This window comes from Ursus americanus, chromosome X, assembly GCF_024610735.1.
Source record: "Ursus americanus isolate L20-20 chromosome X, mUrsAme1.1.p, whole genome shotgun sequence".
Classification (NCBI taxonomy): Eukaryota; Metazoa; Chordata; class Mammalia; order Carnivora; family Ursidae; genus Ursus; species Ursus americanus.
In genome coordinates, this window is record NC_142164.1 from 90343659 (window position 1) to 90371056 (window position 27398).

A 27398-nucleotide genomic window follows, 5' to 3' on the forward strand; every position below is an offset into this window, starting at 1 on the left:
GCTTCAGGAGAATAGGTATTATTTCTTCTTTGAATGTTTGGTAGAATTCCCTGGGGAATCCGTCAGGCCCTGGACTCTTGTTTTGGGGGAGGTTTTTGATCACTGCTTCAATCTCTTCATAATTAATCGGTCTGTTTAAAAAATCAATTTCTTCCTGTTTCAGTCTTGGTAGTTTATAGGTTTCCGGGAAGGCATCCATTTCTTCCAGGTTATTTAATTTATTGGCACATAGTTGTTGATAATAGCTTCTAATGGTTCTTTCTATTTCTTTGGTGTTGGTCGTGATCTCTCCCCTTTCATTTATAATTTTATTAATTTGTGTTCTTTCTCTATTCTTTAGAATAAGTCTGGCCAGTGGCTTATCAATCTTATTTATTCTTTCAAAGAACCAGCCCCTAGTTCTGTTGATCTGCTCTACTGTACTCCTGGTTTCTAATTCATTGATCTCTGCTCTAATCTTGATCAACTGCCTTCTCGTGCTTGGGTTAGGCTTGTTCTTCTTCTTCTTCTTTTTTTTTTTTAATTTTTTTTATTATATTATGTTAGTCACCATACAGTACACCCCTGGTTTTTGATGTAAAGTTCGATGATTCATTGGTTGCGTATAACACCCAGTGCACCATGCAATACGTGCCCTCCTTACTACCCATCACCAGCCTATCCCATCCCCCACCCCCCTCCCCTCTGAAGCCCTCAGTTTGTTTCTCATAGTCCATAGTCTCTCATGCGTCATTCCCCCTTCTTATTACCCCCCTTTCTTTATCCCTTTCTTCCCCTACCGATCTTCCTAGGCCTGTTCTTCTGTTCCATCTCTAGCTTCTTAAGGTGAGAATATAAAAACTGCATTTTAGATTTTTCTATTCTTTTGAGTGAGGCTTGCATGGCTATGTATTTTCCCCTTAGGACTGCCTTTGCAGTGTCCCATAGGTTTTGGACCGATGTGTTTTCATTCTCATTGGTTTCCATAAATTGCGTAAGCTCTTCTTTAATTCCCTGGTTCCTTTCCTGATTAAAACCCTTCAGAGTGTAGGGATAGAGGGTACATTCCCCAATTTCATAAAAACCATCTATGAAAAGCCTACAGCGGATATCATTCTCAATGGGGAAAAGCTGAAAGCCTTTCCCTTAAGATCAGGAACACGACAAGGATGCCCACTCTTGCCATTATTGTTCAACATAGTACTAGAAGTCATTGCAACAGCAATCAGACAACAAAAAGGAATAAAAGGTATTCAAATCAGCAAAAAAGAAGTCAAACTGTCTCTCTTCGCAGATGACATGATACTCTATATGGAAAACCCAAAAAACTCCACCCCCAAAATACTAGACCTCATAGAACAATTCAGTAATGTGGCAGGATACAAAATCAATGCTCAGAAATCAGTTGCATCTCTATACACAAACAATAAGACTGAAGAAAGAGAAATTAGGGAATCAATTCCATTTACAATAGCACCAAAAATCATACGATATCTTGGAATTAACTTAACCAGAGAGGTAAAGGATCTATATTATAGAAACTACAGATCATTGTTGAAAGACATTGAAGAAGACACACAAAAAGATGGAAAAACATTCCATGCTCATGGATCGGAAGAATAAACATAGTTAAAATGTCTATGCTACCCAGAGCAATCTACACTTTTAACACCATCCTGATCAAAATACTAATGACATTTTTCAGAGAGCTGGAACAAACAGCCCTTAAATTTGTGTGGAATCAGAAATGGCCCCGAATCGCCAAGGAATTGTTGAAAAGGAAAAACAAAGCTGGGGTTATCACGTTGCCGGATTTCAAGCTATACTACAAAGCTGTGATCACAAAGACAGCATGGTACTGGCACAAAAACAGACACATAGACCAATGGAACAGAATAGAGAACCCAGAAATGGACCCTCGGCTCTTTGGGCAACTAATCTTTGACAAAGCAGGAAAAAACATCCGGTGGAAAAAAGACAGTCTCTTCAATAAATGGTGCTGGGAAAATTGGACAGCTACATGCAAAAGAATGAAACTTGACCACTCTCTCACACCATACACAAAGATAAACTCCAAATGGATGAAAGACCTCGAGGTGAGACAGGAATCCATCAAAATCCTAGAGGAGAACATAGGCTGTAACCTCTCTGACATCAGCCACAGAAACTTCTTTCGTGATACATCTCCAAAGGCAAGAGAAACAAAAGAAAAAATGAACTTGTGGGAATTCATCAAGATAAAAAGTTTCTGCACAGTCAAGGAAACAGTCAAAAAAACTAAGAGGCAGTCCACGGAATGGGAGAAGATATTTGCAAATGACACTACAGATAAAAGGCTGGTATCCAAGATCTATAAAGAACTTCTCAAACTCAATACACGAGAAACAAATAATCAAATCAAAAAATGGGCAGAAGATATAAAAAGACATTTTTCCAATGAAGCCATACAAATGGCTAACAGACACATGAAAAAATGTTCAAAATCATTAGCCATCAGGGAAATGCAGATCAAAACCACATTGAGATATCACCTTACGCCAGTTAGAATGGCAAAAATGGACAAGCAGGAAACAACAAATGTTGGAGAGGATGTGGAGAAAGGGAATCCCTCTTACACTGTTGGTGGGAATGCAAGTTGGTACAACCACTTTGGAAAACAGTGTGGGGGTCCCTCAAAAAGTGAAAAATAGAGCTACCCTATGACCCAGCCATTGCACTACTGGGTATTTACCCCAAAGATGCAGACGTAGTGAGGAGAAGGGCCATATGCACCCCAATGTTCATAGCAGCATTGTCCACAATAGCTAAATCGTGGAAGGAGCCGAGACGCCCTTCAACAGATGAATGGATAAAGAAGATGTCATCCATATATACAATGGAATATTACTCAGACGTCAGAAAGAACGATTACCCAACATTTGCAACAACATGGACGGGACTGGAGGAGATTGTGCTAAGTGAAATAAGTCAAGCAGAGAAAGGCAATTATCATATGGTTTCACGCATTTATGGAACATAAGAAATAGCAGGGAGATCGGTAGGAGAAGGAAGGGAAGAATGAAGGGGGTGTAAATAGAAGGGGGAATGAAGCATGAGAGACTGTGGACTCTGGGAAACAAACTGAGGGCTTCAGAGGGGAGGAGGGTGGGGGATTGGGCTAGGCCGGTTATGGGTATTAAGGAGGGCACATATTGCGTGGAGCACTGGGTGTTATATGCAAACAATGAATCATGGAACACTACATCAAAAACTAATGATGTACTGTATGGTGACTAACATAGCATAATAAAAAATTTTAATAAAAACCTATTGGGATATGTTGGCTAATTGAACTTAAAAAAAAAACCTATTGGGATATGAATCTGATAGTAGGGTTTGAGAGGATCCCCACAATTTTACTGCAAAATTCATTGATGATACAGCACTATTTTTTAGTGTTTTCTACTTGTTTGGCAGTGTTTTCTCATGCATTATATCATTTAGTCCTTGTGATATATGTGTGAGATAATAATAGTTCCATTTTACAGGCAAGAAAGCTGAGGCTGAAAGAGCGTATGCTACTTGCCTAAGGTCACACTCATAGGAAGTGGCAAAGCTGGGAGTTGAGCCCACATTGGTCTGATTCTGCCAGTTATGTGCTTAACCACCTATCAGAGTACAGTTCCAACATTGACTCTCTTCTCTCTAAAGTGGTGAGGGAAAGATTTGTTAACATTTCACAAAGCAGAAAACTATCTCATCTGAGAAGGTGTATATAGGCATTTTTCTTTTCTGAGAAGAATAAATAAATGTATAGGAAATTGAAATATATTCAATGAGCCTGACATGCTGTAATACAGATCATATGTTATATAGTGAAGTTTTCTTTAAGCTTAGCGTTTTGTCATTACAAGGTCAGTATGATGATTAATGGTTTATGCACAAGGTAGAAAATGAACATTTTCTTTGCAATCATTTGGAGGGTATTCCATCTTGTATAATTTCTTTCCTATTTGAGTAAGTGCTAGGATTGTTCTTGGGTTTGAATTTTTGTTTTTCCGCCTCCTCTTCACCCCCAGCCTCTTTTTTGCCCTAGAACCAAGGCCAGAAAGGCTGCAGAACTATCGCTGTTTTACCCAGTTCCCTCCAGGATTGAAAAATGTGCTCTTCCTGAATTCTAACAGTTTTTGGAAACCTCAAATGCAACATGAGAACACTTTTGGACAACAACCCTTCCATGAAAAAAATTTACAATATATCCTGTGTGTAGATACAGGATATGTGCTCATATTTTAGCTTACACAGTGAACAGAGACTGCAGAACTCTTTTTGAAATTTTAAGATGTCAGTTTCCAGCAACATAGGAATAAAATTTGGAAGTAGCTGCAAAAGAATGAATTTTTATATTCACGTAGATGTGAGTCCAAGGTTTAGAGCAAAACTCCCCTCTCTGGGTTCAAATATTGTTTATCCTGAATAGAATATGCCTTCCTGTTTGATAGAAAACACATGAAAGTGTTCTAATTGTGAAACAGCCCCAGGCAAGTGGTATTTAGGAAAATAAAATGCTAAGCTTGAAATCACAAACCTGGAAAAGACCCTATGAGAACATCTAGTTCTACCCTCATCTTCCAACTGAGAATAGCTACCTCAGCCTGTATGGGTTATTTTTTATTTTGGTTGGATTCATAAGTCTACATTTTCATCTTTAGTGCCCTTTCACATGACATGTTTCAGTTAATGGTGGAGTACCTGGGTAATCACAAGAAGCTACCAGTACCCAACAAAACACCTGGCACATAAACAGTATTCAGTAGAACTTCTATTAGAAGGAATGAATGCATCAACACATGAAAAACATGAAGGCTGAATAGAAAATTTAATGGGATTCTTACTGTGTGATAAATAAAGTGGAAATGAATTATGTCCAAACCCAATGTCTTGCAAGCTCTCTCCATTTCTCATTCCGTAGTGTGGATTTTGACCTTCTTAATAAGTAAGATGACCATGTAATGTATATTCCAAACAAGGACCCTTTTGAGTGTGAAAGGGGGCACTATTTATTTTATTTATTTATTAGGGGACGGTATTAATAATTACACCAGGACAAAAAGACTGCTCTGGGCAAACTGGAACTAACAGTCACCCTCAATGAGGGATTAAGAACAGGAAACAATATATTCCCATACACTCTAAAATAAGAAACAAGGGAGTTTTATTTTTTTTATTTTTTTTATTTTTTTAAAGATTTTATTTATTTATTTGACAGAGATAGAGACAGCCAGCGAGAGAGGGAACACAAGCAGGGGGAGTGGGAGAGGAAGAAGCAGGCTCATAGCAGAGGAGCCTGATGTGGGGCTCGATCCCATAACGCCGGGATCACGCCCTGAGCCGAAGGCAGACGCTTAACCGCTGTGCCACCCAGGCGCCCCAGAAACAAGGGAGTTTTAAATCACAAATGAAGAAATGAAGATCGGAGGTATTTCACTACCAATATTTAACATTCTTACCATGGACATTCTTACCTCATCTTGGAATTATGGTAAGAATTGGGGCAAAATGAGATAAAGACTTGTTTCTAATAATTAAGAAAGAAATAAGAATTAAATTCTTATCAAAAGCTAGCGTCAGAGTGTACCCAGCAGCCCCCTAGAACTGTCTCTTGGATCGAACAGACTGGGTCCTCCCACCCCTTGCCCACCTCCTCCTATCCCTGCCAACCTCTCCCCACCCTCCAGCCCCTCCCCTTCCATTTGCAACTTCCGGTGGAATCATCTTGGCTATCCCAGACTTCCGATTTCCAGGACCTGCAAACGCCATATTTTGTGCTTAGCTCCACGTTGCAAACCAACCATGAGCACCGAGCTCCGCCAGAATTATTCCGCCAAGGTGGAGGCTGCACTCCAGCGCCTGGTAAACCTGCATCTGCGGGCCTCCTACACCTACCTCTCTCTGCGCTTTTATTTTGAAGGTAACGATGTCGCTCTGAAGGGCATGGGCCACTTTTTCCAAAAGTTGGCTGAGGAGAAGCATGAGGGTGCCCAGCGCTTCTTGAAGATGCAAAACCAGTGGAGCGGCTGCCCCCAGCTCCAGGATGCGCAGAAACTACCGGAAGATGAGTGGCTTAGCAGCGTGGATGCTATGGAAGCCGCGATGGCCATGGAGAAGAACCTGAACCAGGCCCTTCTGGATCTGCATGCCCTGGGTTCTGCCAACACAGATCCTCGTCTCTGTGACTTTCTGGAGAGCCATTTCCTAGAAGAGGAGATGAAACTCATCAAGAAGATGGGTGACCACCTGACCAACCTCCGCAGGCTGGCTGGCCCCCAGGCCGGGCTGAGCGAGTATCTCCTCGAAAGGCTTACCCCGAAGCATGACTAGGAGACTCCGGTGCCCAGCAGTCTTTGAGGAACCTGTCTGCATTCCACTGGTGTCGGGATTTCTGCTTGAGCCTCTTTCTCCAGCCAGGAGGCAACTTTTTAACCACGATGAAACACTTGTCCAAGCTGTGAGATCAAATGGAAACAAAAAAGGTTCTTTTTGCAGAGAGGGGAAAAAAAGCTAGGCTTGGCTGGGGTGGGGGAGATATGCAGAATAGGATGAAGGATTCGTAGTATGTTTAATTCTCTAGACTTTCTAAAGAAATTGTTCCTAATTTTTGTGAATTGCCTGTGTACATTGAGGATCTGATACACTATGTTTTCTCTGTCAAGAAAAATGAACTTAACCTATTCATAAAATGCATACAGTTTTAGAGGTTTTAGAATTTCTCTGAAGCCATTCTTGGTACTGGACTAAACTATTGTTTTAAATTTTACCTTTAGTTTTGCCTAGCAGAGGAGAGAGCTGAGTACCTTGACCACATCATATTGTGCCCACCGCCAACCCTCAAACTCATGATAAAATCGATTTTCCTGGTTTTTAAGTTGCTGTGATGCCATCTGCTATATTGAATATAATAAGAAAAAGCCCTGCAGAATTCATCTTTGTGTCTCCAGTTAGGTTGCTACTGAGAACACTGATTATTACATCATACACTGACCTCTTTATGAAGCCTCTCAAGAGAAATTTCTTTCTGGTCTTAGTATTAGGAATAAGAGTTCTTCACTTGGGTAATTGGTTTGTTTTTGTTTTATGGACACTGTAAATGATGTAACTAATTAAGTTTCCTTTTCTGACTGCCTGTGAGAAAGCTTAGAGCCAAATATGTGGTCCACCCAGAGTAAATGAGTAGGATTGTATAAGCATTTTTACACAAGCTTCATTTCTGATTGTGCTGTTACTAATTTCTTGGTGTATGTTATGGATCCTTTTAAGCCACCTTAAACCCTTTCTAGAACAAGTTTGTGTATAAATAGATAAATAAACTTTAAATATTGCTGATTAAAAAATGGCTCTGCAGTTCATTTCAGAGAAAAGAAAAGATAACTTTAAGGAAGCACTAAGAGAGCCAGAGTGATTAGAATGGAGGTGGGTCAGATGGAGGTTAAATTCCAGAAGCCAAAAGAAGGAGAAGCAGTAAAATGTAGCATTCTTTTAAAAACATGCTTCATTTTTCTGGTGAGTTCTTTTCTACTAAATCCATACATTTGTGTCCCACAGATAGGAATCTAATAATTATGTATTATTTTCCTTGCACTTTGCAAAACTGGAGTTGTAACTTGTTCTCAAACCACAGAAGTTGAAAAAAATCAATTCTTTTCCTACAGCACCTTTCCTTCCTGGAGCAGGAAGACCTAAGGCATACTATCATTTATTTTATCTTACAAGGGTCAGAGGCATAGGAAGAATATTTTACAGATTGGGACAGTTGTTTTGCTCAGTTAAGGAGAAAACCTTATCTTCCTGTTTTCATGCAAAGTCTTTTGATAATAAAAAAAGAATATGCTGGAAAAGATATTCCTAGAGAAAGGAATTCTGCCTATTTACTGGTAGTTGGCAGTAAGAGATATAAGGAAGTAGTTAACAATTTTCAGATTTGAATTAAAACTTGGGTCTCTGTACTTAAAACATGTACTTAAAATCAAAACTATTTTCAAATTAGCAATCAAAATAAACACATGAATCAGAAAGAAAAAAAATCACCTAATATTGTGAGATCAATTGAAAGACTATAATGTAAGGTCGATTATTTAGGAAGAAAGATGCAAACATTTATTTCCAAATGATGACGTTATATTTGTCATTACCTATTAGTGTCTTTTAATGTCAAGAATGAGGCCATAGGGGCGCCTGGGTGGCTCAGTCGTTAAGCGTCTGCCTTTGACTCGGGGCGTGATCCCGGCGTTCTGGGATCGAGCCCCACATCAGGCTCTTCCGCTATGAGCCTGCTTCTTCCTCTCCCACTCCCCCTGCTTGTGTTCCCTCTCTCGCTGGCTGTCTCTATCTCTGTCAAATAAATAAATAAAATCTTAAAAAAAAAAAAAGAATGAGGCCATAGGAGAAAGCTTTATAAAGTCTCCCAAATAGACTGAAATATTCCTTGGTCATCACATAATTGCTGGAAAATAGCGACTTGTGGGGAAGACTATAAATGATTCAAAGACATATGGACAACATATTAGTTTGGCTTTTTAAAATGACCTAAGGTTCTTGGCAAGTTTATTTGTGGAAAAATGGGGAGTTGATGACATTAAAACTCTAGAGATTAATTTGGAAACAGGTCCCACAGTGATTTCCTTTATGGCTAACCACTGTGTGTGTGTGTGTGTGTGTGTGTGTGTGTGTGTGTGCGTGTGTGCACGCGCATACTTGCACAGAGAGTTATAATAAATGATTCCTATAGGCTATGATGAAATTCCTTATACTTGGGGGTGTGGGTGGCTCCGTCAGTTAAGCGTCTGCCTTTGGCTCGGGTCATGATCCCAACAGGGAGTTTGTTTCTCCCTCTCCCTCTGTCCTTCCCCTCCCCCCAACCCTTCTCGTGCCCTCTCTCTCTGTCTCAAATAAATAAACAGAATCTTAAAAAAAAAAAAAAAAGAAGAAGTAGTAGTATGAGGCCTAGGAGATAAAGGTCTCCTGCAAATGGCTGCAGGCACTCTCTGCCAGAGCCAAAGTGTTCAGTTTCTTGTCCCAGTATTTGCAGTTTTCACGTAGCTCCCCTTCCCTGGAAGGCCCTTCATACCCCTCTTCACCAAATCAAACTCAGTCTACCTTTCAGCCTTGTTTAAATCTGCTTTGTTCTGTGAGCTCTTTCCTGATGAACCTGATCCACTCATCTGGCAAGGATTCATCTTCTCTTAGTTGTCTTGTGATACCCACTAGATTCTAGGCACGTTGGGATCTGAAATACAGGTAGGATGGTGGTTGAGTAATGGGCTCTGGGCCAGCCTGTCTGTGTTCCAATCTTGCCTCTGCTCTGAGGTATCATGGTCTAGTCTCTTCACCTTTCTTGGTCCCAGCTTCCTCATCTGACAAACCGGACAGGACTATAATAAGGATAATACTATCCAACTCATAGATTTTAGGGAGGATTAAATAGGAGGAACCATATAAAATCTCTATGATGTGGCTCAGCACATGCTAAATGCACAATAATTATTAGCTATCTTTATCAACTGACTTTGTATACCAGCAGAGCTTCATAAAGAGCTATGGCAGTAACATCTCAAAATAAGTTTGCTTCTCAGTTTTAGAAAAATAGACAACTGTAGATTCTAGAATCTTCCTTAATGATCATTCCTCCCTTTAAAATAGGCCCTATGTGTAGAAGTAAAATGCAGGAATTTTCTCATTTTTTGGATGTGATGTTCAGTGAGTAGGAGAGGGAAAAATGAAGGAGGACCATTCTCTCTTCAGCCAAATAAGTGAAGCCACCTTATTTAGGACCTGGGATTAATTGTTTTAATTACCACACTGCTAAAAGCAGGCATGACAGCATTTTAACCTTTCTCTCAGGAAGGACAAGCCACACAAAGGGGTCATTTCAGAGCTGAAACTAATTAGCTGCTGGCTGCTACACTTTGCATAGTTTCCAATTCTTGGGAGTCTTCTCTGCCCACTCTTCACCCACACATCCTCCTCCTGCCACTCCATGGTAGCCTTGGATATTCAGCATGAGGGAGCAGACACTGAATAGGCACAGTCAAAACTTCAGGCATCACTGAGGCCTTGAACTTCTCCTTTATTGTAGGGCCCGTTTAAAGCTCTAGTTTTGGGGGAATGTGCAGTTGACTGTTTCTCTCCAGAGGGATGTATACTCTTAAAGGGTTGGGCTAAAAATGCTACTTATTTAGAAGAGGGAAACGTTTTTACTACATTCATGTCATGTTTTTTATCTCCCTAAGCCATTTATCCACCTTGATGAATAATTTATTCCTCACAATAATAATGAAGCAGGCACTAGTACATGGGGAATTTGGGAGGGGGCCACACAGTAGGAAAGAGTTTTGAATTAATATAAGGTTTCAGCTATGTATAAATTCTTCAGGAAGCAGACATCCTCTTCAGGATGTTAGCAATTCTGATGGCTAAATTAGGGATCATAAGAGAAAGCAGAGAGAAGTCTGCATTTCACCAGGAGACCTCAGAGGTCCCCCGCCTGCATAAGGTGTCCAAAGTGTGGGAGATGTGGGTAGAGGAGACTGTACTGGGATTTAAAATCAAGCACATACTCCTGCTAAAAATTCACACCCTGAGTCTAATAATGAGAGAACATCAGACAGATCTGAATTGAGGGGCATTCTACAAAACAACTTGCCTATAATTCTCAAAAGCGTGAAGGTCAAGAAAGGCAGAGAAATACTGAGGACTTGTCCCAGGTTAAAGAACTAAAAAGCATAACAACTAAATGTATGATCCTGCATTGGATCTGTGTAGGGAAAAAGAAACAATGAAGGACATTAAGACAATTTATAAAATTTAATTCAATAATGGTATTATATCAACATTTAATTTCCTGATTTGGGTAATTGCATGGTAGTTACATAGCAGAATGTTTTTCCTTTTAGAAAACACACACTATAAAGTATTTAGGGGTGGCTGGGTCCAATTTCTCCAACTTGCATAGAGTTAAGAAAAACAATTGGTGAGTCTGTAAGTTTGAAATTGTATCTAAATAAGAAGTTGTCTCACAAAAGTCAATTACAGATAATTTAGACCTGTAACTACTGCATCTGGCATAGTACCTAAGTTATACTAAATGCTCAAAAGTAATGTGTTGAATAAATATGTAACAGCTTTCAAATGACCCTGTGAACTTAGATTTCTAGTCACAGGGCTTCACAAACAATTTAACTACCAGAAAATTCCAAATTTGTTTTTTCTTCCTGAATATAAATTATATACTTACATATTTCTTATCTAACCCTTATCCCCAAAAAGGGTGTCAACAGTTTTTTTTTTTTTTTAAAGAGAATGGCCAGAACAGGGAGGCAAGGAAAAGGAAATCCTATTATTTTATCACTACACAAGTGATAGTGCTGCTGGATTGAGTATTTTAATTTTTCAGATCTTATGGTTTTATATGTTCAAAGGAGAATCTGTTCTACTTGCTTTTCTGGTGAAAAAATTCTTTGTTTCAGCTATTGTATGCCTTTAGTACTATGCAGAACTTCAGGATTTTAAAACTCCTGTCAACCTGAAAGGCCACAGAGCAGGCTGAAAGATTCAGTTTGACTTTCATTTTTATTTCCTTCTTTTCAATTCTCATTCCACACTTGTGAATACTATCAGCACCTTTCTTTCGAGCCTTCCTTTCCACTTGTCATCACAAAGAGCATACCCTGATGTTCAAAACTTCCCTGACGTTTATAACTAGACCTCAGTATTATTACAAGCTCGTCAAATGATGTTCACAGCCAGGCCATTTTGTTCTGTTGGACATAAACAATCTCACAGAATACCAAACTCAGATAAAGTTACTCAGCAATCATGATAAAATGAAACAAAACCAGGAGGTCATTTCATAATTTTGTCTAAGCACAGACAAAATCAGTGACCATACCTTTACAAAATACTCAATCATAGCATCGCCCATGCTTTCTGACAGCATTTAGTCTAGAGCAAATCTCTGCTTCTTTTGTCCCTCCCCAAATCATCTATGAAGAGCCCAAATCTTATCATAGTCTCTTTCAAACACACTCTTATTGAGATACCCCAAAGTCCCTCATGATATGTGTTCTCTTTTTGCAATGAGCAAAATTCCAATTTGTTTAACTACAGGCGTGTTTTTTATTTTGATTTTTTTTTAAAAAATTATTGTTTATAGTTGATATACAATGCCATATTTGTTTCAGGTACACTAGTGATTCAATAATTCTATACGTTATGCAGTGCTCACCATGGTAGGTATAGTTACCATCTGTCACTATACAACACTGTTATAATATTATAGACTATATTTCCCATGCTGTGCTTTTAATTCCTGTGATTTATTTATTTTATAACTGGAAGTTTGTGCCTCTTGATCTCCTTGACCTATTTTGCCCATCCCTCCCCTCTTTCCCCTCTGGCAACCATCAGTTTCTTCTCTATTTATGAGTCTGTTTCTGTTTTTCTTTGGTTTGTTTTTTAAGTTCTACAATGAAATCATATCGTATTTGTCTTCTCTGTCTTACTTATTTCACTTAGGATAATACCCTCTAGGTTCACTCATGTTGTTGTAAATGGCAAGATCTTGTTCTTTTTATGACTGAGTAATATTTCAGTGTGTGTGGGGGGAAGGTGTGCACCACATCTTCTTTATCCATCCATCTATCAATGGACACTGAGATTGCTTCTGTATGTTGGCTATTGTAAATAGTGCCGCAATGAACATAGAGGTGCAAATAGCTTTTCAAACTAGTGTTTTCGTGGTATTTCTATTCTTAATGTTTTGAGGAACATCTGTACTGTTTTCCACAGTGGTTGCACCAACTTGCATTGTGCATGGGGGTTTGCAACAGTCAATAGGGCTTCCTTTTTCTCCACTTCCTTGCCAGTACTTATATCCTGTCTTTTTGATTCTCATCATTCTGATGGGTGTAAGGTGCTATCTTATTGTGTTTTCATTTGCATTTCCCTGATGACTAGTGGTGTTGAGCAACTTTTCATGTGTCTGTTGGCCAACTGTATGTCTTCTCTGGAAAAATGTCTGTTCAGGTCTTCTGTACATTTTTAAACTGGATTCTCTTTTTTTTGCTGTTAAGTTTTTTTATATATTTTCAATATTAACCCATTAGCAGATTTATCATTTGCAGTCATCTTCCCCCCTTCAGTAGGTTGACTTGTCATTTTGCTGATAGTTTCCTTCGCTATGCAGAACCTTTTTATTTCAGTGTAGTCCCAGTAGTTTATTTTTGCTTTTGTTTCTCTTGCCTCAGGAGACATATCCATAAATATATTGCTAAGGCCAACATCAAAGAGACTACTGCTTATATTTTCTTTCAGGAGTTTTATGGTGTCAAGTTTCACATTTAGGTCTTCAGTTCATTTTGAGTTTATTTCTGTGTATGGTATAAGAAAGTAGTCTAGTTTCATTCTTTTACATGTAGCTGTCTAGTTTTCTCAGCACCATTTATTGAAAACACTGTCTTTTCCCCATTGTATATTCTTGCCTCCTTTGTCATAGATTAGTTGACCATATAAGCATGGGTTTATTTCTGGACTCTCTATCCTGTTCCATTGACCTATGTGTTTCTTTTTGTGCAAATAACACAGAGGTGTTTTTGATCATCTTTGCCTGAAGGGAAATGATACCCTATTCTGGGGGAATATTCTCTGTTCAATCTATAAATATTTGAGAGGTATTATTAGAAGTGTCCAAAGCAGGTATGTCCAGTCTCTTGTTTCACATAATCAGGAAGTATTTATGGGTTATGTTCATTTACTCATTCAAAAAATATTTCTTGAGCATTTACTATATACCAGGCACTGAACTAAAGAAATGTATGGTACAGTTTACTTTCTCAATGAGCTCACACTCTGGTAGTCAAGACTAACACATAAAAATATAACTTCAGTACAGTGTGATAAATTGTATTGTAGAGGTGAGAGCCAGGTAATGGTTTGCAAAAGGGGACAGGATTACTCTACTCGTGTTGGACATGGAACACTTTTATGAAAGAAGAGTTACTTCGCTCATCTTGAAAGATGATCGGTGTTGACAAGGAAATAAGAGATATTCTAGGCACTTGAGGTAAGTGGAATGACTGGAGTGACTGAAATGAGAAAGTGGGGCACAAAGAGAAGTCTGGATAGGACATCTGGGCAAGGCCTTAAGTCATGGTGGGCTTAGTGGATTTAATCTTGCAGTAGCAAGGAGCTGGCCAGAATTTATGGAGGAAGCAACACAGATATAAGCTTTGGCCCATGTATTCCGAGTTTCCATTCCTGCTAGTAAGTGAAACTCACACATAAAAAACAGTCACAAGCAATATAGAATCAAAGCACCCACATCCCCTTCATCTACCCTGGAAATTGCTTATAAATAGTTCCCATACAACCCCTTGCCAAAGGGCACTCTGGCCACAGGAACACACTTGATCTGTATGTGGGAGAGTGCAGAAGTGCCCAGTGTTAACTCTCACCCCTTTCCTCACAGAGACCTTGAACTGATAAGGGATGGAAATTAGCATATAAATATCTCAGTGTCCTCAGCTCTCAGTAGGACAATTCTGAGGCCTGTTTTACAAAGTATCTCAGGAAGTACCCAGTGAGATGGAGACACCCACAGCAGTAACCCTTTCCTTCCTTCCTTCACCGTGCTTCTGGAGATCACACCTTTTCTCCCAATAAACTACTTGTACCCAAACCTTTGCCTGGGGTCTGCTTTTTCACAACCACAAACTAAGACAAAAATGAAGGAAAAACTCATGTGTTATAGTCTGTACTGGCTCTAGGAAGTTCTGGAAAACCCCATTATTTTCTACCTCTATCCTCCAACCAGTATGCCTGACTCTTCTGCCCCCACTACCTTGCTCCATATATTGTCTTTACCTTGCCCCTAGATAAGAGTCTGTCTTCATGATATTGATGGCTCCGGGCGACACAGCCTGGAAAGCTCTGACTCCCATGCAAAACTGTTGCTCTTATTCTGGTCTCAGCTAGGCAAGTGAGTTGTCTACCTTTCAACTTTCAGGTAAATTGTCACATTTGGGGTGGGGGGCACTGAGACCATTACCAGCCACTGTAACTTCCTAAATTTTCATAAGTACAACAGCTGGGGCTTGGTAAACACATTTTTTCAGACAGAGGTCACTTGGAATTCTCTGAGTAATGACAACCTTAGTACTGGAATCAACTGCAAATTTATTCATCTAAACATCCAGGTCATGGACACACTGAGACTTGAGAAGAACATTTGAGCCTATTTCTCTGAAGCAAATATTAATGAGCCGGATTTCTATTCTTGAGTCAGCTCACATTCCAATTATTATTAGCTGCTTACATCAGTAAACTTGTATTTAGCATGACACCTGTTGCAAAGAGGATCATGTTTCTTTAAGCCTGTAAAAACAATTTAAATCTCTAGGAGCAGTCAAAATTTGACATTAAATCTGTTCCTGTAACAGCACTGACTAGAAAATCTTTTGTGGCATGATGGGATAGAGTGAGAAGTAAAACAGAAAAAACAAATTGGAATATGATGACTTTTGAAATGACTGGCCAAACGCTAGTTAAGAACTTTTAAAGTATATACTAAAAAATAGAATTTAGTATATTAGCAGATTATAAAATCAACATATAAAAATCAATAATGGAAATGGTGGTTAAATGGGTATATACTTTTATTAAGACTCATTGAACCATACACTTAAAATCTGTGCATATTGTTGCATATAAATTATACCTTAATAAAGCTGATTAAAATTAATAAATTTGAAATATACCAATGGTAACATGTTAGAAAATGTAATGGAAGTGAAGACCCATTTAAAACAGCAAAGAATAACTGGAAACCTGCATCACCTGAAATTAATGTAATGTGTGTCAACTACTCAAATAAAAAAAGAAAAATAAATAAAAACAGCAGAGAATAAGCCAAAATAAATAAAATAAAATTCCTAGGTGAAAAGTTATTTTTAAAAGTCTAAAACCTATATGAGAAAAATTATAACACACTTCTGAAATATACAAAAATTCACATGAAAAAATAAAAAGACATACTATGTTCTGGGTTAGGAAAACTTATTGTCACTAAGTGTCAATTCATCTTAAGTTAACTTCTAAGTTTGCATATTGACTGAATATTTAATAGTATTAAAGAATTATTGTTAATTTTTATATGATAGTGATATTGCAATAATATTAAAAAGAATTCTTATCTTTTAGAGATACATTTTGAAATATTTATGAATAAAATAATATGATTATCTGAGATTTGCTTCAAAAAAATCTGGTGGTGGAGATGGGGGAGAAGTGGTTTAGAGTATACATGAATCAAGATGGCCATGTGTCGATAACTGTTGAACATTTGTGATGGTATAAGGGAGTTCATTATACTAATGTCCTTACTTTCCTCTATGTTTTTAAATTTTCATATTAAAGAGTTAAATAAAGTGTAAGTTTGGGGCGCCTGGGTGGCTCAGTCGTTAAACGTCTGCCTTCGGCTCAGGGCGTGATCCCGGGTTCCTGGGATCGAGCCCCACGTCAGGCTCCTCCGCTGGGAGCCTGCTTCTTCCTCTCCCACTCCCCCTGCTTGTGTTCCCTCTCTCACTGGCTGTGTCTTTCTGTCAAATAAATAAATAAATAAAATCTTTAAAAAAAATAAAGTGTAAGGTAATCTGTTTTTAAATCAAATTCTATTTATAGATATCATTATAATTTTCCATTTTCTCCTTTTAGAATAATTGATCAAACAAAACCTCAAAATATAAATCGGTGTTTCCCAAGACCAAAATGAAAAGAAAGAAAGAGAGGAAGAAAAAAGGAAGGGAGGGAGGGTGAGATGGAGGGACAGAAGGAGGGAGAGAGAGGGAAGAAAGAACATATATATATATATAACTGTGTGTGTGTATATATATATATATATATATATATATGATTAAATAGAATATATTGCAGATTTTTTTCTGTTTTTTTTGTCATTTTTATTTATTTTATTGAAGTATAGTTGACATACAGTGTTATGTTAGTTTCAGGTGTTCAACAACTGTATATGTTATGCTATGCTCTCTGTGAGTGTAGTTACCATCTGTCACCATACAACACTATTACAATATTATTGCCTGTATTCCTTATGCTATATACCCTTTATCCCCATGAGTTACTCCTTCCATAAGTGGAAGCCTATTCCTCCCACTCCTCTTTGCCTATTCTGTCCATTCCCCTACCCCCACCCCTCTGGCAACCACCAGTTTGTTCTCTATATTTAAGAGTCTGTTTCTGCTTTTTGTTTGTTTGTTCATTTGTTTTTTAGATTCCACATATAAGTGAAATCTTATATTATTTGCCTTTCTCTGTCTGACTTATTTCACTTACCATAATACTCTAGGTTCTTCTGTGTTGTTGTAAATGGCAAGATCTCATCCTTTTTTATGGCCAAGTAATATTTAATTGTATATACAATATACTATATATATATATATATATATACACACAACACACACTTTCTGTATTCGTTCATCTATCAATGGACACTTGCATTGCTTCCATAACTTCTTTATTGTAAATAATGCTATAATAAACAGGTTCATAAATCTTTTCAAATTAGAGTTTTTGGTTTTTTTGGGTAAATGCCCAGTAGTGGAATTACTGGATCACATGGTATTTCTATTTTTAATTTTTAGAAGAACCTCCATACTATTTTCCACGGTGGCTGTACCAATTTACATTCCCACCAACAGTGCACGAGGGTTCCCTTTTCTCCACATCCTTGCCAGCAACTGTTATTTCTTGTCTTTTTGATTCTAGCCATTCTGACAGGTATAAGGTGATATCTTATTGTGGTTTTGATTTGCATTTCCCTGATGATAAGAGATGTTGAGCACTTTTCATGTGTCTGTTGGCCATCTGTATGTCTTCTTTGGAAAAATATCTATTCAGGTCCTCTGCCCATTTTTAATCAGATTATTTGCTTGTTTTGGTGTTGAGCTACAAGTTCTTTATATATTTTTGATATTAACCTCTTATCATAAATATCATTTGCAAATATCCTATCCCATTCAGTAGGTTGCCTTTTCATTTTGTTGGTGGTTTCCTCCGCTGTGCAGAAGCTTTTTCTTTTGGGATAGTGCCAATAGTCTATTTTTGCTTTTGTTTCCCTTGCCTGAGGAGACATGGCTAGAAAAATGTTGTGACAGCCGATATTGCAGATATTTTCTTACTGTTGTAGATTCACAGTATGCATTAGCCAGGGATTCTTAATCAGGTGAACATCAGAACTATCCAGAGAGTGATGGGTTTGTTTTTTTTTTCCTATCCCCTAGATCTGGGTGGGGCCCAATCATCTGTAGTTTTTAAAAGTTCCCCAGGTGATTCTTATGTATATTTCTGAGAGTCACTGTGAGCATATAAAATGCCTAGAAAACTTCTGCAATCAAGAAACTTGTTTGATATTGCTTACCTCGGTATTTCCCAAACTTAGGCAACCAAGGAATCCTTTTACCTTATAACACCTGTTTAGATCTACTTAAACCAGTGTCAGTCACAGGCAGCAAAACGCGCGTTGAGGTTTCCTTGAAGGCTAGACAAACAGTTGAGGTTTGAATTGGCTTACTTCTGAGACATCTTCTGGCTGTGTGAAATTTGCAGATTGTAAAGCCCAGATTTCTAAGGATGAAAAGTGACTACGAACGTAATTAAGTTGTGCCTTTGTATCCAGCCAAATGATTCCATCCATCAATAATATACTGATAATTTAAATGTGTTCTTAGTCCATATTTTTGACAGTTTTCTGTCTTCCAAACCCACTCCCCTACCTCATCCCCCACCTTTCAGCTTCAGTACTTCACCTGAGTTAGATCACTAGAATCTTTCCAACGTCTTTATCACTCTTTAGTGGAAGAAATACAATTTGTGGCACTACCTTAAAAAATAGGCCCTGCCAATAGAATATTTATAGCTTTCACAGAGAAAGTTGAAGAAAATTGCTTTATATTGACCCCCTTCCCAATTAAAAAAGCAAATGTCAATGGGAGCAGAGCCCTTTGGGAATTAATGTTTGTTGCTAGGGGTGACCAACCATTCTGGCTTGCCAGTCACTGAGCTGTTTCCTGGGACACAGGACGTTCAGTGCTAAAACGAGAACAGTCTCAGACAAATCAGGACAGTTGTTGTCAGCCACTTAAAGGATAAAGAAAATGATGGAGAAGGTGTGTATTTTTTCCCGTGGCTCATTATGCAATTGCCTTTATGTTCTGAAATTTTTCTACTCCTACCATCATCATGGCTAGCTGTGCCTCAATGTCGTCCGTTCCGTTTTATTACCTCTTCTTGCTGTGAAAGTTGGAGGGCTGCATATTTTTCGATTTTACTTGTATCTTTTCTGCATTTTAATCTGTCATCCCATGGCAACAAGAGGAATAAAGAGTTGGAGAAAGCGTCATTGGCCGATATCCATTTCCATGACAGCTGTGCTATATGTGGGCGGAGATGCAGGGGCAGACACAGGCACCTGTTGACTGGGAGACGCTGAACATAACTTCGCTTATCATTGCGCAATAAGCCAGCTGGTGCCTGATTCACATTGCCCCTCACTGATTGATTAATTGATCGAAATAAGCACCAAACCAAACACTTATTATGGATGCATTAAAAAATTCTTTACCCAATCCTCAGTCATAATTTATTTGTTGTTTACTTGGTTCTAAGGATACCGAGTCCCAGTCACACTGGAAAGGTAATGCTTTTCAAGTGGTTTATTGCCGCCACACTAAGCTTTGCCACCTAGCTAAGTTTACTGAACTGTAAAATCACCTGAGGTGATAGATTATCGGTTGGCATTTCCTTTGGTGAGTTGCTGAGCCAGAAGTTGCAAGTGTTACACAGAATAGTAAGACTAACTCCTTCTCTGCTTTCCGGGCAGCAGGTTTTTAAAACCATTTTTTAACACCACACGTGTATTATTTCCCAGTTTCTGGGAGTCAGGAATCCTGGCACATCTTGGCTGAGCCCTCTGGCTCAGGATCTCTCATGAACTGCAATCAGGAGGTGGACTGTCACTGTAGTCTCACTGGGGAAGGATTCACTTCCAAGCTCACTCTTGTGGTTGTCAGCAAGATAGTTTCTTGCAGGTGTTTGGACTGAGGGCCTCAGTTCCTTGCTGGCATCTTGATGGAAGCCATCCTGAATTCCTTGCCACTTGGGCCTCCCCAGCATGAGAGCTGGCTTCATCAAAGCTTGCAAGAGGGTCTGTTAGCAAGAGGGAAGTCACAGTCTAAAATAACTAATCATGGAAGTATCATCTCATCACTTACGCCATATTGTATTTGTTAGCGGCAAATCACTAGGTCCGGTGCACACTGGGAGGAGAAGGGATTAATATGGGTGTGAATACCAGGAGGGAGGAATCATGGGGAGCCACTTTAGATGTTTACCTTTCATTTAGCAGTTTTGGAAGGAGCATAGCAAAATGATTGACTGAGCTGCCTCTGAATCCTTATTTGTATTTCTGATATTGCCACCTACTAGCTATATAGCCTTGAAAAAGTAACTTCTTGAACTTTAGTTTTCTCATCTGTTAATTCAGAAGAATAATAGTACTTAGCTCTCAGAGTGGTTGTGAGGGTTAAATTTAAATGAAATTATTTACATGCACATTTAGCATGGTTCCTGGCATGCAGTAGGTACTCAAAAATGTTACTTGTCTTAGCCAGAGCTCCCTGGCAGGACCCTAAGAGATGGGCTGATGGGTTAGGGAGCAGGGAATGAGAAGAGGGCAAGCAAAGATAGAATCTCAGCAAAGATCCTACAAGGGGCATCTTTAGCCTGATCCTGCAGGGAATTCTTAGTGTGAGTTAGCCCTCTAAGTTGTATCATCTTGAGGTCAGGCAGCTGTGCTTTCATAGTCCTCTGATCTATATCCACTGGTTAACTGCTACCCACCTCAGTGTAGAGTGGGAGGATGGAGACTCCCAGCGCTAGCCACCTGACCTTGTGGGCAAAGTGGCTCCAATAGGCAGAGGGCAACACTCTGAAGAAGAGCCACCACAGGTGCTGGTCTGGCAATTCCAGGAACACTGACGTTGGTCGAGGAAGGGCACATAATAGTAAAATGGCAAAAAGGGATCTGTGGAGCACAGATACATTGTCCAATATATTACCCAATTAAAAAACGGAGGTTCCAGTCTGAGTAGGGAGGATAAAAAAAGTTCACAGAAAACTGTAATTAGAGGCAGGATGTAATAATTGACATAATTGAAATTTCAGATTGGATCTTGGAAGAAGTTTCAACCAAGTCTTTACAAAAGAAGATAGAAAAGAAGGCATCCAAAATGATATTGAATATTTGTTAGGATTTTACAAGTAGAGATGAGGGAAGTGGAATGAATAAAGGCATAGAGAATCTAGGGACAGGTATAGGGAACAACAAGTAATTCAGTTTTCCTGTAGTGTATAGTAGCAATGGGGGGGGGAGCCAAGCATAGATGGGTTGGGAATATATCACAAAGAAGCTTGAATGTAGGGATGATAAATTTGCACTTAATTGAGAAGGAACTAGGGAGCTCTTGAAGACATTTGAGCAAGCAAATGACCATTGATCTAGTTTTGGAAATTAATTTGACCTTGTTGAATATGATGGATTGCAGTGAGAAAAGAAGGGTAGGGGAAGAGAAATTAAAAGCTTATTACAAAAGACAATATGAGTGATTGTGAGGATTGGGAGTAGGGCAGTGGTGTTAAGAATGGAGTATAAGGTGTTAGAAAGTAGTCCAATTTCATTCTTTTATATGTAACTGTCCAGTTTTCCTAGAATCATTTATTGAAAAGACTGTCTTTTCCCCCATTGTATATACTTTGTCCTAGATTAATTGACCATGTAAGCCTAAGTTTATTTTTGGGCTCTCTATTCTGTTCCATTGATCTATGTGGTTTTTTGTGCCAGGATTATACTGTTTTGAATACTACAGCTTTTGAACCAAAAAAAAAAAAAGAGTAAAGAAAAAAGCCAGAATCAGACCTATAAATACAGAGAACACATTGATTGTTGCCAGAGGGGAGGGGGTACGGGGGTTGGGTGAAGGCGAGTGGGAGATACAGGTCTCCAGTTATGGAATGAGTAAGTCATGGGAATAAAAGGCACAGCATGAGGAATGTACTCAATGATATTGTAATAGCGATGTAATGGGACAGATGGTAGCTATGCTTGTGGTGAGCATAGCGTAATCTATAAACTTGTCAACTCACTAAGTTGTACACCTGAAATTAATGTAACATTGTGTGTCAACTATACTTACATTTTTAAAAAAGCAAATGGAGAAGAAAAAAATGGAGTTTAAGGGGCAGATGCAGATGTGGCAAAAGCAGAGAGCCACAGATTTCCTAATTGATTAGATACAGTGAGGAATGAGGAACAGGCTTCCAGCCTTTGGGAAAGGAGATAATTCGTGGGAGAACACAATGAATTTACCTTTGGATCTGTTGAGTTTGAGATGTTGTTGAATTATCCCAGGAGTGACATCCATCATGAAGTTGTGAACATAGGAATAGAGCTTGAGGAAATAAATGAATCGAGACATAGTTTTGCTAAGATGAAACCACGGACATTGATGAACTCATCAAGATGCAAGAGTGAGAATGACAAGTCTTAGAAAGCCTTTAAGAGCCTGAGGAGGAAGAAAATCAGTGCCGAAGACAGAGAAGGAGAGTCCAAAAGTGGAACAAAGAGGCTTCTGTATCATAAACGTCAGGAGGAGAGAGAGACTCAAGGAGAACAACATGAAAAGATGGAGAGAGATGGAGAGGAATGGGGAAAAGGAGATAGCAATGAGATTGATAATTTGCAAGTCATCTGTGACATTGGTGAGTGGTTTTAGTGGGGCGGCAAAACTGGAATCCACATTTGAAGGGAATAAATAATGAGCAGGTTATGAGAATAATTTTTTTTCAAGAAGTTTGATTGCAATGAGTTTGGCAGCTTGTGGGACGTAGGATATAATTATTTTTAATATCGGGTAGACCTAAAAATGTAAGCAAAGGGAAGGAACAGTAAAATGTAAGTAATTAAAAATATAAATTGATGGAGTTAGATCTAAGGTATCACCAGAAGAGATTGAGGTCAAGAGAATATAACTATTCTTCCTGTCTTTGCAGGCAACTGGTCAGGTAAATAAACTCATTCATTACAGCTTCCTGTGGCTCATGTAGTTATCATCCTCCCCCGCTCCCTTTAAGCTTAGAATCTTTCAAATTGTTACTCAAATAATGTCTCTAGTAAAGTGTCTAATTTCAGATGAAGCTTGCCATTTGGAAGAGCAATTTGCAAAAGATGACTATATCAGGGTGAGGAATAGCGGATGCCTGACTAGCAGTGAAAGCTCACAAATCCACCCACCACACTCATCATTATGGAGGAGGGCAATCATCCTAACACAAAATGAAATTTCCACATCTAATTTTTGGTTTCTGTGTTAACTAAAGGTTACACTAGCACACAGATAAAATATCTTTCAACTGAACTTTATGTGCCAGTCACTCTTGATACTTTCAAAGGTAAGGATTTGAGGACAAATTTGTTACTCGAAAGCTGTAAATAAAACAGGAAAGGAAAGAATCGTACAACTAGTCACTATGTGATTTTTTTCTTCAATATATTTTGGGTTTTATTGTTTGGATTTCTTTTCTGAGACCCCAGCCAGGAGAAGGGATTTGTTGTTCTAAAATGGGTTCTAAATAAAATAAAATAAAATAAAATAAAATAAAATAAAATAAAATAAAATAAAATAAAATAAAATAGGCTGGGAATGGAGAAAGTAAAACTATATCTGTGACATTATGAGAATTTTTCCATAGTATCATCCTGGATCACAAACATGAAATTTAGCTTCTTAGATGCAGCAAGGCCCTACACTGTGCAGACAGTGACAATAGCACCTGTGTTTCCCTGTTAAGGGCTTAGTGTTTGTGGCAGTGGTGACCTCTGAAAGGTGTGCAAAACCATGCTGCGCTGTGTAGTCTCTTTTCTCCTGCTAGATTTATGTATGCTATGCTTAACAAACTGGGAATTAATTTAGCCATATGCTATGTGCATGAGGTGGTTTCTTTTCACCAATCTGTAGCCCACAAGAAGAAAATCTAAGGATCAAATAATGGAATGGGGGGAAAAATCACAAATATAAAATAAGAAAACATTGCTGAAACAAAAGGAGCCTTGAAGATACAGATGGGAATGGCATACTGTATCCCAGGAAAATTTGACATTTAATGAGCATGCCAGTTATTAATCTCTCAGCTCCAAACATACCCTTCTATATTCTATTTGGTGATGCTGGGGCTGAGACTCTTCAAATTACATTTTTCATTTGCCAGCTTGTTCCTTGTTAGGCTCTGCCAATAAGGGGCAGGACTAGGGAACATCTTCCCTTTTGTTTCCATGATACTCCCCATCGGCATAGACCCAGCAAAGGTACTTTGCTGGTTCCTGTTTCCAGCTTCTTTTGGCATTCCCATAACTGACTGATCTTGCTCCTTCAATAACAGCAGCAGTCAGAAGTGCATACTCTTCAGAGGTCTGAGGTTCAGCTCTGCATGGTCTCTTCAAACTTCTTAAGTGACAGCACCAGCCAAGCAGCAGCCTTTCCTTGGGGATTGGAGTCCCCTCCTCCAAGCTTCTAGGTTCTGATCATCACTTCCCTTTGTTTTCCTAGTCTTAGAAAGGATAGCTGTTTCCTGCAGATATTATCTCTGGGTTCCTCTTCTTCTTTTGTTCTTTCAGTTCTCTCACATCTGTGAAGATTTTCCTGTATTAAATTCCCTCTTGAAATACTTAGTATGAAGTCTCTTTTAATGACTGGACCCTGGCTGATAGAGTGAGCAAGAACAAAACTTATCGGGGCACCTGGGTGGCTCAGATGGTTAAGTGTCTGCCTTTGGCTCCAGTCATGTTCCCAGGGTCCTGGGATTGAGCCCCACGTCAGGCTCCCTGCTCAGCGGGGAGCCTGCTTCTCTCTCTCCCTCTACTGTTGCCCCTGCTTGTGCTCTCCCACTCTCTCTGTCAAATAAATTAAAATCTTTAACAAAAAAAGAACAAAACTTAGCAAGTTTTTTAGACCTCAGAAATAAAGAGGGTGTTCTCTTGGCTTAAAACATAAAGATTGGGGCGCTTGGGTGGCTCAGCTGGTTGGGCATCTGATTCTTGATTTTGGCTCAGGTCATGATCTTAGGGTCATCGGATCAAGCCCTACATTGGGTTCTGCACTCTGCCGGGAGTCTGCTTGAGATTCTCTCTCTCCCTCTGGCCCTTCCCCTCTCACCAGTGTTTTCTCTCCCTCTTAAATAAATAAATCTTCTTAAAAAAACGTAAAGATAAAGCCATCTATAAGGGAAAAAATCAGGTTGACTTCTGATTCTTACACAGTAATATTCAACCCTAGAAAATAGTAAGTACAGTAATGCTTATAAACTTCTAAAGAAAAAAGAATCCTAAGACTATTACAACCATCTAAAATGTTGTTCAAGTATAGAGCCAACAGATTAATATTTTCAGATACACAAGAATTCAGGAAATACACTCCTTTGAAATCTTCCTGAAACTAAAATAAGAAATTTTCTCAAAAGTGAATGGAGACTCCATGGCAAATGAACTGGCAGTAGGCACTAACTTCACACTAAAGTAAATGGTAGACTGCAAATGTAAAATATGGAAATGAAGCAATAAAATTACTAACAAAACTCAAGAAGTAGAGGAGATACATCTTCTAACAGATTGTTGATTCATTGTAAAAATGCAATTGACTTATATACTTTTTTATTAAATTCAGGAAATCTGCTAAACTCTTCTTAACTCTAATAAGTTATAAATTGTCAGATTTTCTACACAGATAATCACATCATCCGCCATCATGATAGCTTTTCCTTCCTTTTTAATTCTTATGCATTAAAATTTTTTTCTTGTTTTATTGCACAGGCTAGGATGTCCAGTACAATGTTGACTAGAAGTGGTAACAGAAGTCTCCCTTGTCTTTTTTTTTCTGATATTAATGGTAATCCTTTCATTTTGTCACCAGCAAGTGCAATAATTGCTGTCAGTATTCATAGATGTCCTTTATCAGGTTAGAGAGGTCCCTTTTATCTTTAGTTTGCTGTTATGATCATGAGTATATATTGATTACATCTATAGTCATCAAATGAACTGAGGTGTATCTCCTCTTTCTCAGTTTCCTTATGTGCTTAAATATTAGATATTACTATCTATATATTCACTTGTTTTATTATTTTATATACTCAATTTGGATTTTATTCATTATCTTTCTTCTTGCATTTTAGATCTTACATCAGATTATTTTCTTTTGCTTGAATGACAGTTCTTTAGAATTTACTTTAATGAGGATCTAGTGTTAAAGACCTTTTAATTTTAGTCTAAAACAGTTTTCTACTTCATTTTCATTCTTGAAATATAGTTTCTGTGGGTACAAAATTCTAAGTTGACAGTTATTTAATCTGAGAATATTAAAGATATTATTCCACTGTCTTCTGGCTTCACATGTGGCTAGTGATCTAATAGCCATTCCTTTATAAGTGATTATTAGTCTTTTCTCTTTGTCTGATTTTGATATTTTCTCTGTCTTTGTTAATCCATAGTTTCATTAGGATGTATGAAGGATGTGGATTTCTTTTTATTTATCCTGTTTGGGATTTATTAAGATTTCATAATGAGATTTTAGTGTCTGTCAACAATTTTGGAAAATTCTCATCCATGATCTCTTTAAATGGTTATTTTCCTCCTTGTCTTTTAATCTTTCTTTTATAATTTTTATCTCTTGTCTCTGGTCTATATTCTAGATAGCTTTTTAGATCTTCAAGTTGTTACTGCCACAACACATTCTTCTGATGGCTAAGCCTCTTTCTTCCCATGCTATAGTGGTACAGCAGGACTGGAACTCCCAGTTGCATCTTCTTTCTATCCATGTGGAATGCATCTTTTATACCAGCAGGAAACATGAACTTAAATGGGGTTTGTTCCTGCCTGATAGTCTCTATTGGGTAGTTCCCTACCTTGCCATCTCTTAATTCTTATTTCCCTCCTCCCATAGTAAAGGGACAGTTCAATAAGTCTTCTGGCTAAGGAGACATCCAAGGAGAGAGTGAAAGCATCCATAACCTTATGAGTCTCTTAAAGCCCCCATCTTGGCTTTGAAAAAGGGAAGCAGGAAGCATCCTCCCGAACACAGAGAAAGGGTGTGTGGTAATGGTGAAGGGTCAAAACAGCTTACTTTACAGATACTAAAAGCCCATGGGCTCTTCTCCCAGTTTTCCTTTTATATTGACTGGGAGAGGGATAGGGTAGAGTGGGTAATGGTAGTGTCTGTTTTTTTCATCTCTGGTTTACAGTTCTTGCAGGGGTGTGGCTAGCCCCAACCAGA

General features: G+C 38.5%; 1 protein-coding gene across 2 annotated transcripts in view; it reads left to right on the forward strand.

The window, feature by feature from the left end:
• The window catches only part of LOC123778411 (ferritin light chain-like), a 63345-nt gene extending 56011 nt beyond the window's left edge, over window positions 1–7334 (forward strand). The window contains exon 2 of one of the 2 annotated variants that reach the window (XM_087859637.1): window positions 5930–7334. In XM_087859637.1, the coding sequence (XP_087715763.1) occupies window positions 5930–6339 (410 nt within the window). In that variant the 3' untranslated portion in view covers window positions 6340–7334. Of the gene's footprint in view, window positions 1–5764 lie in introns of those variants that run through there. The other variant, XM_045775741.2, reaches the window with a different exon arrangement.
• Window positions 7335–27398: the final 20064 nt, after the last annotated feature.